This window comes from Patella vulgata, chromosome 7, assembly GCF_932274485.2.
Source record: "Patella vulgata chromosome 7, xgPatVulg1.2, whole genome shotgun sequence".
Lineage (NCBI taxonomy): Eukaryota > Metazoa > Mollusca > Gastropoda > Patellidae > Patella > Patella vulgata.
This window is the reverse complement of record NC_065885.2, coordinates 13,729,566-13,742,389: the sequence shown is the minus strand read 5'-3', so window position 1 is coordinate 13,742,389 and position 12,824 is coordinate 13,729,566. Positions and strand designations below refer to the sequence as shown.

The following is a 12,824-nucleotide window of genomic DNA, read 5'->3' as shown; positions in this document are numbered from 1 at the left end:
AGTGTGCGTACACATGTATTATTAGCCGTCTGGTGTAATGTATGTCATCACTGATTGCCTTATCGTTATTTCACATCAGCAAATCTTTCTACATTTTTCTCTGGTGCAACATTTCATATCGGTTGTTGAGGTACCAAGAAGCCCTTCACCGATTTAAAAATTAATCAAGGCCATGTAACCGAGTTAGTTCATTTTGGATGAAAACAAAATCACGTGGTATGCAAGCTCAACTTTGACCCTCTACCTCTTTGTCAGCCAATCAGAAATTTGTGTTAGTCTGTTTTGCTGATAAACAAAGGGATGCCTATTGGCTATAAAATACACAAATTTCGACGCTTCCTTAGAAATAAATTTTAAACTTGAGGAAGGAAGTCAAACTTTGTTTTATACTGTGAAATATTTGTGTGCATTGACATCATGAGAGAATACGATAGTCCCACGAGGGATGATGGTTACTCAACAGGTAGGCACTCGCATGAATGAATATTATCAGAATATTGCGAAATAGTGATAAATATTTAATTAGCATTCTGCACGATTGCATATTTTATGATTTGAATTGTCATTGGCTATGCAAAGATTTCTACATTAACAGAAATAATCTGCAATTGACAATTGTTTGTCTTGACAATTGACAATTGTTTGTCTTGACAATTGACAATTGTTTGTCTGTTGTTATTTTTTTTATATCTGTTTTTTTTTATTGTCTTTTATTGTGATAAATCCATGCAACTACCTATATTTAATATATAAAAAAAATACAACTTGTCCCGACTCTCCGACTTCACCTCAACGTTTCTAACGACGTTCTCGTAGCTAACAGTCAGTCACCGATCGACATACATCGGTCCGATTATGCGTTGTATTGGTTTATTATTATTAAAGTTCTCTTAATTTCTTTCAGATAATTCAGACATATCAACAGGGGATCTTGATAGTGTCCTAAATGACGTAAGTTTAAATAATTTTTTAAGTTTCTTCATTTTTATCATATATTTATGATTATTTTTTTATCAGTTGCATTTTATACCCATTTGCTTAAGACAAAATAAGTGCAAATGAAATGCAATCTGCTTACAAAACTAAAATCAATGTAAAATTGGTGCAAAATTGCAATATGGCCATTTTGGTCGTTAGCATGCGGAGAAAGTTATGCTGTTGAGAAAGTGATTTCGGAAATCTCGAACGCTGACATTTGTTCTTATTGACACTGGGAGTTCACAGGGGTCATAACAGAATCTACCAGTCAATAGACGCTACTGCGTCTGATTAATTAGATGGCACATAAATTGACTCAGATCTGACGATAGTAGGTCATAGCAACCTTCCAGATTCCACGTGCTGAACAGCTGATTGTATCAACAAAGACCCCACGTGATCAGCTAGTGGTCGATAGCTGCAATATAATTGGTCGATGGACTATAATTTTCCCACCGTTTGGACACGGCGTGAAAAGAACGGCATCATTTATTTTATTGAACTTGAAGACACTAAACAACAATGAACTGTTGCAAAGAAACTTTTATCCACACCGTACGTAGTTAGAATTTCATGCGTATTATTTTTATAACAAATTAAATAACTTTTAAAGAAAATAGACGATAATTCTTGTGTTTCTATTTTACAGCCCGATTTTGGTATACTATTTGATGTGGATGGCGTGTTGGCCCGGGGTAGTACGCCCCTCGACCCCGCCGTAAGAGCTATTGAACGATTGAAGGATTGCGATGGAAACTTGAGAGTGCCGATCGCCTACGTTACCAATGCTACCAACAGAAGCCATGATAAAGCAGCACAGATTAGCAAATGGTTTAATATGCCCGTAAGTAGCCCACTTTTTTTGTCATCATACTAATTTTAAGAATTGCCACTTATACATTTAGAAATGACTCGCCTAAATTCTACATTTAGCGAACTTAAAGTCATATACACAGGCTAAATGACAAATATTGGCCTGCGTAAGACTTAATCATAATATATCTCAACACAACGCAACAGGGGAAAGTTGTAAATTTCGTCTACTTCAATTTCGCTATGTTAACATTTTTGAATTGTATTTCAGGTCTCTCCAGAAAACGTCATTCATGCACCAACTCCCGCAAAGTTACTTAGAGAGTACCACGATCGCCACGTGTTGGTTATTGGTCAAGAACATCGTACAGAAATTGCTGAAGAGTATCCTTTAAACCTGAGTTTGTTATTCTTACAATTACGAAAACCAGTAAAAAGTTTAAAATTTGTATTTAAAAACAATGTTAGAAGGTTTTTGACTTGGTGTGGCCGATTATGATCAGCAAGTAACATTTATTTGTTCGTATTTTTTGCATCAAGTCTAAATTCAATAAGATAATTAAAACAAATGTATATGGTATTATTCCTTGACGATGTAACAGTCTTGGTTTCTCCAACGTATGTACTATTGAAGAAGTAGCCAAAGCCTATCCATTGTTAGATATGGTTGACCATGATAACAGAGTTGCTATTGTAAGTATAGTTATATATTTCTCTTGTGGTTCAATGAGTATCACGCTAACTCGGAGGTCCTGATTTTGATCCAGGTGTTGGCAGAGAACGTTCCTCAAGATTGTCCACCGTTGTATCCGTTTGTAAGTGGCGCGGGTACAGGGCGGAGGACCTTGCAAGGGAAAGCTTCTATCCTACTAGTTGGCGTTTTCGTAAAGAACTCTTGGGTAGGCGGGAAATTAAGATGCAAAACCCCGTGTCATTTTGTATTTCTCTGTTTGGACGTGTAGCACTACTTGTTTATTCTTGAACACGATAAATCGAAGTAAACATTCCATACAAAAATTGGGTCATGGCTAAATTCGTTGTAGGGGTTTAAATTCCATAAGTTAAACATCCTGTCCACTTTCTTTTCTTCAGGCAAAGGGCCATTATACCGAAAACCCAAACTTTCCAAGAGTTGAAGCTGTTTTAATGATTGGAGAACCACAGAGATGGGAGTCCAATCTTCAGATTTTAATTGATTTACTGCTGACTGAAGGCAAGCCTACCACAGCTCCATCTGACGTTCATAAAGTACCCCAGTTACCTATTATTGCTTGTAATATGGATCTCCAGTTTATGGCTGAAGCTTGCATGCCAAGGTGAGCATTATAAACAATTTCAGAAAGATATTATATTCAAAGGGAAATAATTTTTTTTAATTAACTAAAAATGTGTTGTATAAAGTTAGGTTTATTTTTGTTGAATTTTCCAGGCAATATCATTTTCTACGTGAGCACAGTAAATATTAGATGTGTTTGCTAAATATAGTTTTTTTTCATAGTTATTCCATGAATAGTGTTTTTAATATCTACATTTTTATTCTGCTTATTTTCAGATTTGGTCATGGTGCCTTCTTACTGTGTTTAGAAGCTCTCTATAGGGTAAATATAATATACATAATTATACTTGTATACTAATAACTATAGCCTGATTGTCAATAGCTGTATTTATCTTATGGATGTTTGGTAAACCGACCAAAATACCTAATAAGCCAGTGGCATTCACATTTGTAGTACATTGTATGTCTATTTATTAACAGTGCATTAAATTGCTACGACCACAGTGATTGGATATCGCTTTGATCCGTGGTCGTTATCGCCTGTTTGAAAAACAACCAAGTGAATGATACTTGCTTCAACTGTCGTAACCTGTAATAGAAAGTTGCCCGTATTACGGAGAACAACGTGTAAGTTGCTGGTATAACCAAGCACAACGCGTAAGAAATGTCGAATAAAAGAATTGTTTCATTTAAATATGGCCGTATACATGAGGGGTCCGTAATACTTGGTCGGTCGTTAAGCGCGGGTTCACTGTATAACTAATATTTATAAAGGTAATAATATTATTTATACATTTCTGCGTTTATTTTTCAGAAAATAACAGGTCATGATATTCACTATACAGCTTTAATTGGTAAACCTTGTGAAATAACATATCGTTTTGCTGAACACACTATTAGTCGTATTGCTCAACAGATGGGACTACAGAAAAAGATCAAGAAGTTGTATTTTATTGGGTGAGTAGAATTTGCTATTTGAAAAAAACCAAAAACAAATATGGAACTCTAACAGCTAGCCACCGTTGAATTTTGGGAGCCACAGTGATCCAGTGAGTAAGACACTGGCTCGCTAGCCTGGAGGTCGCTGTTTCGATCCCAGTATTTGTCGGGATTTTGCGTTCTGCTGTCCCCTTGTTAGTGGTGTAGGATGGAGGGCCTGACAAGGACCATTGTCTACTCGTTTGGATGGGACGAAAAACTGAGGTCCCGTGTATACACTGACGTGCACGCAAAATATCTCTTGGCAGTCGATATAAGAGTGTGCTGTTGTCCGGACAAAGTTTCCCTCATAGCACACTGTATGCCCGTCTTCATTAGCCCAGAGTAGGACGCTTAAATTTTGCGGTATTGCCTGTGTAATGAACATCTCGGTTACTCCTGGGTAAAGTATAGTGTTAGGAAACAAAATATTGTGGACGGATACCCAAAATTAGCACTTTTAATCAACGGAAATTACAACAGCAGTTAAAGGAAAGTGAAGGAAATTGAATGAGGTTTAACGTCCTACTTTTCTGAACCGACCGGTCCAATGATGACGAACGCTGTTTAAATTCTCTAGGACGTTTCGTAATGTTCTTTCATGAAGGGCTTAATTATTGATAAATTCTTATTTGTATTTTCAGTGATAACCCAAATGTTGATATCGTGGGTGCTAATCTGTACGACAGATATATTCGATCTCTTAGCAACCACGAAAACGGCAATTCCACTGACAACGACGCCGTCAACACCTTACCTACTTCCAGACTTATTCCATCCAATGTGGATCTTCATGAACAAACCGTCGAACGGTGCCATAGTGTGCTAGTCGGTACGGGGGTTTACAACCCATCCAAAGTAGAAGCAGACAACCAGAATGCCCACAAAGTTCCTATTTATCACGGACATAGAGACATTGCAGACGAACCACACCTTGCGATGCCATCCAAATATGTTAGTGACGTATATCATGGAATTCAACACATTCTTGAGAGAGAGATCAGTAGAAGTGACAGTGTAGAAATTGATTAATCGCTGTATTAATTGTGTTATATGGAAGACAGATACTGCTAATTGTGATGCAGCCAATCGTGCTAGAGTAATTACATTCTCTGTGGACCAGATGCTTTCCAGCCGGAAGTGCGTAATGATTGGTTAATTGAGAGGCCACCCGGTGCTGAGATATGAAGGGATTTCTCCTAACTGTGATTATCATGGACACTTATGATCTTTTTGTCTCGTTTTAATGAAACTATGTTTCAATGTTTTATAATTATTTGTCAGCGTTCGTTTAGTTAGTTTATTTTTGGAGCAGGAAATAGTCGCCAACGGCTACTCATCTGGTTGATTTTCATGGGGCGAAGCACTTCGAAAGAAGTCTAAGGCTGAGCCAATTCATGTACCATCGATATCAAACTTGGAATACTTGTGCCTTGGACAATTGCACATCGAATAGCGGACTTCCAAGATGGCGACGATGATGTCATAGTCAGTACCTTGTCCATAGTACGGTGGTACTAGTTTATTTGGCGGTAGATGTACCAAAGATCAAAGCATGGGGTATATTAGGAAGACACAAATTATCGATTTTAGGACGGAAGTCTTAAACTATATGTTGTTGTTTTTTTATTATTGTATATCACTGGGTATGTTTCAACGCATAGGGCATTGTGTAAACGAACTTATGTATAGAATTTGTTGTTTTTTTTCTGAAAAAGAGGTATATGTCATGAGTTTTGTATAGATTAATGTGAATTTTAAAATGACCCTAGATGACTTTCAATTTTCATAATACCAAGTTCATCTACCTCATTTTTTTTTTAGAGAACTTAATTTATTTTATAATTTCAAAATATCTGTACATAAAGAGTTGATTTTGAGATTTTTTTCCCATGAATATATGGGTTCTTTAAAGTTTGTAAGAATTGTGACATAAGGACATTAAACTTAGTATTTACAAATTGACAAAATAATAAGGCGTTTTTTCTTTTAATCAATATTATTAGTGAGAGTGTGAGTGTTTGTCGAATGAAGTAAGAAGAAGACTAATTATAAACGCCATTTTTCTTTTATTTATTAATACAGTGTAATTGTTTGTCGAATAAATCATGTATAACTATTTAATTTTTTATAAAACCGTTTGTTAAATTTTAAAAAAAAGAGTTATAAATGTCGTTTTCTTAATTTTATATATACATGTGTGTAAATGTTAGCCTATGTGATTTCTGAGTGAGAGAGAAAATATGTTATAAATGCACTAGTAAAAGAAAGAGAAAATGTGTACAAGTGAGACAGTTTTTTTATTCTGATGATATGATGATATATGTCTTGTAAATTATTTTCTGTGATTGTGTTTGTAAATTTTGATATTAATAAAATATGAAATGAATAAAATATAAAAATACAGTATTTATCTTAAGTGGGCTCCAGCGGAAATACGCTTTATCTCCAGATTTGGAACAGGGTGAAGCGTCACCAAACCTATAGATCAGTAGCTCTCAACCCTTTTTACCAACGGCACACTTTGGAACACATAAAAAAAAAGCAGCACACCTGGCTAAATATATATGAAAAATATCTGAATTTTGCAAAATAAAAACATGGCAAGTCATAGACGACATACAACCGTAAACACAGACTAGTCATAGACACATAGAATGACTCCAACTAAATAAAGAAAAACACAGCCATGAACTTACCAGTAGACACCAATTAATACACAATTGGAATCACGTGGTTTTTCGCATTTTCTTAGTGCGCTGTTCAAAATTTCGCAGCACACTTAGGAAGATCTTGAGGCACACTGGTTGAGAATCACTGCTTTAGATGGTTTGTGGACCTATTAGTCCGAAATGACTCCTCCACTGGCCTTTGTAGTGGTTATTTTAAGGTAACTTACAATGTAAACCAGTCAGAACTATAACTGGGAGATACCTATTGCATGACCTATGCAACGATACCGAACGCTGGATAATTTGCTACCAAAAACATTATATTTTTCGGCATATTTCAAGGAAAGCCTTTTTTGACAATCTACAAAATTTTAACGCGTCCGTCAGTATTGGTCGTCGTCTTCTTATTATAACAAGTACGCTACCCGGGGGACTTTCTCGATGAACACTGGGATTAAAACCCTAACCGCCAGACTGAGCCGAGCCAACGCTTTACTCGCTGAGCCAGGTGCCGTGGCTCCCTGAAAAAAAACCGATTTAGTTATGTATATCCAGCGGTGATATCTCGACGTTTATGAACTTTTAATGGCTAAACTTTGATCTGTCTGCTATTTACGAATGGATGCTGCCAATGCCATATAAAGTCTCACGATTTGTTTGCTGGTAATGTCTCTGCATTGCGTCGTACGACTTCTTAAAATTTACTGCAGGAATCGTATTTCATTGTAAATATTGAAAGAACTTGTTCAGATGTATATCTTTGGCAGCCAGAAAATTAATGTCGATTGAATAATTTCTGCTGATTTAAAGATACCGTATATTTCATATTTTATTTGTTACGCTGCCTTATATTCCTCAATCCTCCCTTTCTCTGTTTCACAGCAGCTTGGTGCATACGACTTTATTAAAAAAAAACAAACAACGCGCTTATATGAGATATTTTTGACCGCAGTACCTGGGATTCAGTATTTATTATGGTAGTGGCTATTTGCAACATGTTGTAAGCAAGAATTTCAAAATATCCTTACAACTGCAGATCGCAATTATTACCCGATTTATATGAAACTTACAGATTATGATAACATTGATAATATCTCTGAGTAGCCAAATGTCGGTCCTTTCCTTTTCGTAGTTTCCGAGATATAGGGTTACCACACATTTCATGTGGCACGGCTACAGTCCGCAATAATCAACCGATTTCAAAGAAACTCACCGATTATGATGATATTAATAATATCTCAGGGTAGCCAAAAATTAGCCCTCTTCCGGTTAGCAGTTTCCGAGATATGAGGTTATCACATATTTCATGTGGAAAGGCTGCAATACTCAACCGATTCCATTGAAACATATAGATTATGTTTCCATTAATAATATCTCAGAGTAGCGTTTACCACACATTTCATGTGACACGGCTGCAGACCACAGTTATCAACCGATGTCCATGAAAGTTACAGATTATAACAACATTAATAATATCTCAGGATAGGCAAATATCGACCACTTCCGGTTAGCAGTTTCCGAGATATGGGGTTATCACACATTTCATGTGAAACCTATAGATCATGATAAGATTAACAGAGTAGGCAAAGTTTCAGCCACATCTGGTCAACGGTTTCAGAGATATCAGGATACCGTACATTTCATGTGGCACGACTGCAGACCACAATTATCAATTGATGTCCACGTTAGCACGCTCTCTGTCAGTGGCAACTGTAACTTTATTTTCTGTTATTTGAGTCAGTTCCCCGAGGTTCAATTATGGTAACGGATCAACTGAAGCAACTAGCAAAGCTCTCCATTTTAATATTATGTTTGAAATACAGTTAACATTTAAATGTATTATTAAAATAATAAAAGTATAATATACAAAGATACAGCTGAAAGGAAATTCTTAAATCAAATAAATCCTAACAAAACAATAATTCATAATTAAAAACTCTTTAAAATTTCTTTTAGAGTTGTTTTGGGACAGGCCATATTCGTAAGGGTTTAGAGTAGATCCATGTTTTCCTTTAGATTAAATACTAACGGAACTTAGGATCATTTCATCTTCATAATCTGGAATGAAATTAAAAGAATAAATTTTGAGGGCAGTAATTATAATTGTTGTGAAATTTACACACCATTCATAGTTGGAATTCGATTTAAGAGTAGGCCGTTGTGTCGCATATGCCCGCCTTCATTAGCCTAGTCGGAGTAGAAAAGTAGGACGTTAAACCCCATTTCAGTTTCAATTAAAACAAGCTCCTGATCATTCTTTATAAATGTTTCCAGTTTTACATATTTGTATTAAAATCAAGATTATGTTTACTTACCGTCGTCTGTGTCGCCATCATCCAGGCTTACAGGCCCAATAGTTCTCAGGTTATGATTACCCGGTGTTCTTCTGAGCGGCCTGGAAACAAAAAAGTAACATAAAATGGAGTTGAAGAAATATTTGAAATATTGGACTTTTGGGGCCTTTTCGAGACTCATATAAATAGTCCTCCACAGGGGTGGGATTTGGGGTTAGCTTCAATATTTTTAGCCGTGATAATTGCACTCAGATTAAAATACAGATTGATATTTCGTTTCGTTTTTATACTTTCGATGGCCTCTACTACATGGAGATCTGACCAGTTGTAGTGGGAGATCGCGTCAGGGGTCATACGAATGGCTTTTGACCCTATATGATGTCTGACATTGATTAATCAATCAGCGTTGATGTTTCTAGTTGTTTACCCACAGATATGTGCACAGCACGCCAAGAACTCGCGGTAACAGACCGTTTCATTGGCTAATTCCTCACATCAAGAAGAACGCCTGTTATATAACAACTCTTCCAGATACTAGTGTTGTGAAGACAAGTAAAACGAAATTTTGAACTATAAAAAACGAAACAGATTGTGATAATTGCATGGAAATAAGTAATTATGTTACAAATAGTGCAATCTTATATTACCAATAGTTTTTCTGTCATTTAGACGTGAAATCACTTCCGTGTTCTAATTTTGGTTCCGCGGCCATTTTAAAATGGACAGAAATTTCGCGTAGCAGTTGGGCTTTATCAAATCATATAATTATGCGATAATGTTTCACCTTTATTTCAATGGGAATTGGTTTATTATAGGTTAAGCTATGTGCAGTAAAGTTATATGCCAGTAACTGTTTTGTAGTCAAGACAAATGACTAAACAACTGGCTCAAAGGAATGCCTTAGAACGATCCAAGACTGAAAACATCAGTAGTAGAACCATGTAACCCCAGCTATAACCCAGAATTCCCTATAGATAATTTTCCGATTGGAAATTTCCTCCCCAATCGGCCTGACCGTATGACATTTTTTTTTACCAGTCGACACTGTTTACGCAAGTTTCAAATATGGTTTCTGTACAAATATTCACTAAATTTGATAAAGTACAAATATTTATCTTTTTTAAAAATAGAAAGAGAAGGACAATTACGCTAAACGTGGTTCAAAATGGTTGTGTCAGGAACTTCTAATTTCTTTTTTTTATATACACTATAGCCAAAAAACAAAATGGCGTCAAAATCGGATAAACTTTCTCTCGTATAAGCTAAACTACAGTAAAATAAAAAGTTATTGACAGATTCGGCTGAAATTTGGTGTGAGGTCATGGCTAGGTCCCATGAATACCCCCTGAAAATTTCAAGTCTCTATGATCATGGGAACTGGTAGAGGTGCGATACTGAAATAGAGCCCATTTTAACTGCAGTGTATGGCCTAGTATGTTCCATATTCATTCTTTATCTTTGGCATGTTCAAAATATAATGAAAGCAATTTCTTACATTTTGGAAATTTAATGAAAACAATTAAATAAAACATATACACACGCTGTTCGAGCATAGAAATCACTGTTAATATAATCATCATCTATCAAAGTTCCATGGGGTGAGATTGTTTCACCTACAACATCTTTCATAACCATTTTATTCCAATCGCGCTGGAAAAATAAAATATCAAAATCAAGAAATGGCTGATTAGGATCTTTATTTTTATATTGTGCTATGGATGACTGTCAACTCTACACAAAGGTCGCTTTATATAAATGAGTAATTTGGGGAATACTAACCCTAACCCTAACATTTTTTAGAAGACGATCTTGGATCCAGTTTACCTTATACCCCTCTTAAGAGAGCTAGGATTAGATTCCCCAAATACTCATTTATATTTAAAGTGGCCATTATGGTCCCGGAGATTCCCGAACTTTCCCGACCGGCCTACAATTAGCATCTTCCCTCTTCACTAGCCCAGTCCGTTATTGTACAGGGCCCTGTTTCTCGAAATCTTAACTAAAGATAAAATCCAATTTTAGTAGATACTTAAATTTTGATTGGCTAAAATCAATCTAATATTATCCAATCAAATTACTCAAATTTGGATGTAATCTTAGTTAAAATTTCGTGAAAAAGGCCCCAGGTCACTCTCTATTTCTAACTCATTGGAACTTAAAGGTAGAGATCACTTAGACGGTTTTTAGATGAAGATGTTATTGCAGGTTTAAGACCATGGGTTATACTTTTCAAGAAACCAGTTATCAATAATGTTAAATTGTCAAGAGCTAAGTCATGATGTGCCATTTGCATTTTTCGCTATAATTTCAAATTTCTCACGGCCTAATCCAAGCTAATATGTACTCAGATTGCTCATTTTACATTTAATTAAGAAAACAAAATCAAAATATCAACTATACCCTCCCCCCCCCCCCCCAAATAATTTGGCCGCAACTTCTCCTTTCTTCAGGTTATTGCACGCAAGTAATTATGCCATTACATATAACGAGGTCTGATTTTAACATATAGACGTGAGAGTCACACGATTAGTTAACTGAACAGTCGATCTTTGTTTCAACCCCATCTCACTTCCGTTGTATCTATGACAGATTAGGTAAGTAAAAAACAACGACGGGATAGAGCTTTTCTCACACTCTTTCCCTGTGTCCCTTAGTAATCAAAATACGCCCACATTTTCCATGAAATGTATGCGGAAGAGGTAAAATCAATAGCCTCGTCCTCTCATTCAAAATTATTTTTATCCTTAACATATTTGTTAAGTTTCATCAGAATGGGACAACAATTTGTAGTTCCTCTGGGGTGTCAATAAATTCATACATATTTCATATTTTGCTTAAAAAGCAGGGGCTATAGCTCTAGAATGTAAGGTCTGGTGCGTACCAAAGTCAAACTCATCCAATAACTTCTGATCCTTTCACATTTTTTGTAAAGGGCAAGGGACCAATGCGCACCAAAGTTGAACTCATCCAAGAGCTAGTGATACTCGTTTTGGGGATGGAGTAAACTGGATTTGCAACTTTAAATTATCTAGTAGTAAATGCAAGTGGACCGCAATACACGTATAACGAACGAATAACGAAACCGACAAGAAGTTCACAACAAAATAGATAATAGCTATGTTAGTTCCCATTTCCTAAGGACAGTCTATATGTATATTTTGTACATTATCGGTTCCCTATTTTCGTGTCTACGAAAGATTTGTATTTGGGTTCTTGTAGAGCGGTTAACAACGGCAGCGGCGCCATTTTCATTTTTCCTTACATAACTTAATAATTCGATCGTCTAATCTTTTTAGAAAACTGGAATGACTTACCTTGAAATTCCTACAAAGGTTGACGTCACGATAGAATTACGTCACGAATTAAAACATTTTTCATAGTAAATAAAAAGAAATAAACATAGATTTCTATGGGAATAAATGTCACATTGCTAGCGTCCACTCAACACAAACTAGGTCACTTCGGTATTAACTCATGGTTCAATTTTATTTCAATAATTCGCTTACGCGTAGGGGTCTTTAGCAGTGGGGGGAAACCGGAGGGCGCGGAGAAAACCCACGGTGTTAGACAGGTGACCCCACCCCTTGTCACGTACAACCTGGGAATCGAAACCACGCCAGTTGACTCAATTACATATATTAGCACGCGCTAACCATTCGCCCCCCCCCCCAAAATAAAAAAAAATAAATAAATAAATAAAACAAAACAAAAAACCAAAAAAAAACCCATGAAAATGTCTCTACATAAAATCTTCGTGGTGTAGAGCTACTGAATTTAATGGCTATGACCTATACGGGTTATTTTACGTGCACG

The 12,824-nt window shown here is 36.1% G+C and overlaps 1 protein-coding gene and 1 long non-coding RNA gene across 3 annotated transcripts; one reads left to right on the top strand and one right to left on the bottom strand.

Annotated features, from left to right (window-relative positions):
* The first annotated feature begins 305 nt into the window (after window positions 1-305).
* On the top strand, window positions 306-6,451 carry LOC126827298 (haloacid dehalogenase-like hydrolase domain-containing 5). 2 transcript variants are annotated; one of them, XM_050556568.2, is made up of 9 exons: window positions 306-463; window positions 905-951; window positions 1,628-1,822; window positions 2,063-2,175; window positions 2,394-2,484; window positions 2,884-3,107; window positions 3,344-3,389; window positions 3,882-4,024; window positions 4,690-6,451. In XM_050556568.2, the coding sequence occupies exons 1-9, from the start codon at window positions 418-420 to the stop codon at window positions 5,075-5,077; spliced, it is 1,293 nt and encodes a 430-aa protein (XP_050412525.1). In that variant the 5' UTR covers window positions 306-417; the 3' UTR covers window positions 5,078-6,451. The 2 variants fall into 2 exon arrangements, with proteins under 2 accessions (XP_050412525.1, XP_050412526.1); XM_050556569.2 differs by lacking the exons at window positions 3,344-3,389; window positions 3,882-4,024; window positions 4,690-6,451 and having other exon boundaries at window positions 2,884-3,111.
* Window positions 6,452-8,618: 2,167 nt separating this feature from the next.
* Window positions 8,619-12,350, bottom strand: LOC126828598 (uncharacterized). The gene is made up of 4 exons (XR_007683165.2): window positions 12,326-12,350; window positions 10,552-10,661; window positions 9,033-9,112; window positions 8,619-8,775 (listed from the first exon to the last, which is right to left on the bottom strand). It is a non-coding gene; the product is annotated as an uncharacterized LOC126828598 (long non-coding RNA).
* Between the last annotated feature and the right edge of the window lie 474 nt (window positions 12,351-12,824).

What these genes read in the sequence shown, in the direction of transcription:
- LOC126827298 (XM_050556568.2), top strand. Translation starts at nt 418, where the DNA reads ATGAGAGAATACGATAGTCCCACGAGGGATGATGGTTACTCAACAG. An exon ending in ATGATAACAGAGTTGCTATT is followed by an intron (nt 2,485 to 2,883) that starts GTAAGTATAGTT and finishes TCTTTTCTTCAG; the next exon opens with GCAAAGGGCCATTATACCGA. An exon ending in AAGAAGTTGTATTTTATTGG is followed by an intron (nt 4,025 to 4,689) that starts GTGAGTAGAATT and finishes TTGTATTTTCAG; the next exon opens with TGATAACCCAAATGTTGATA.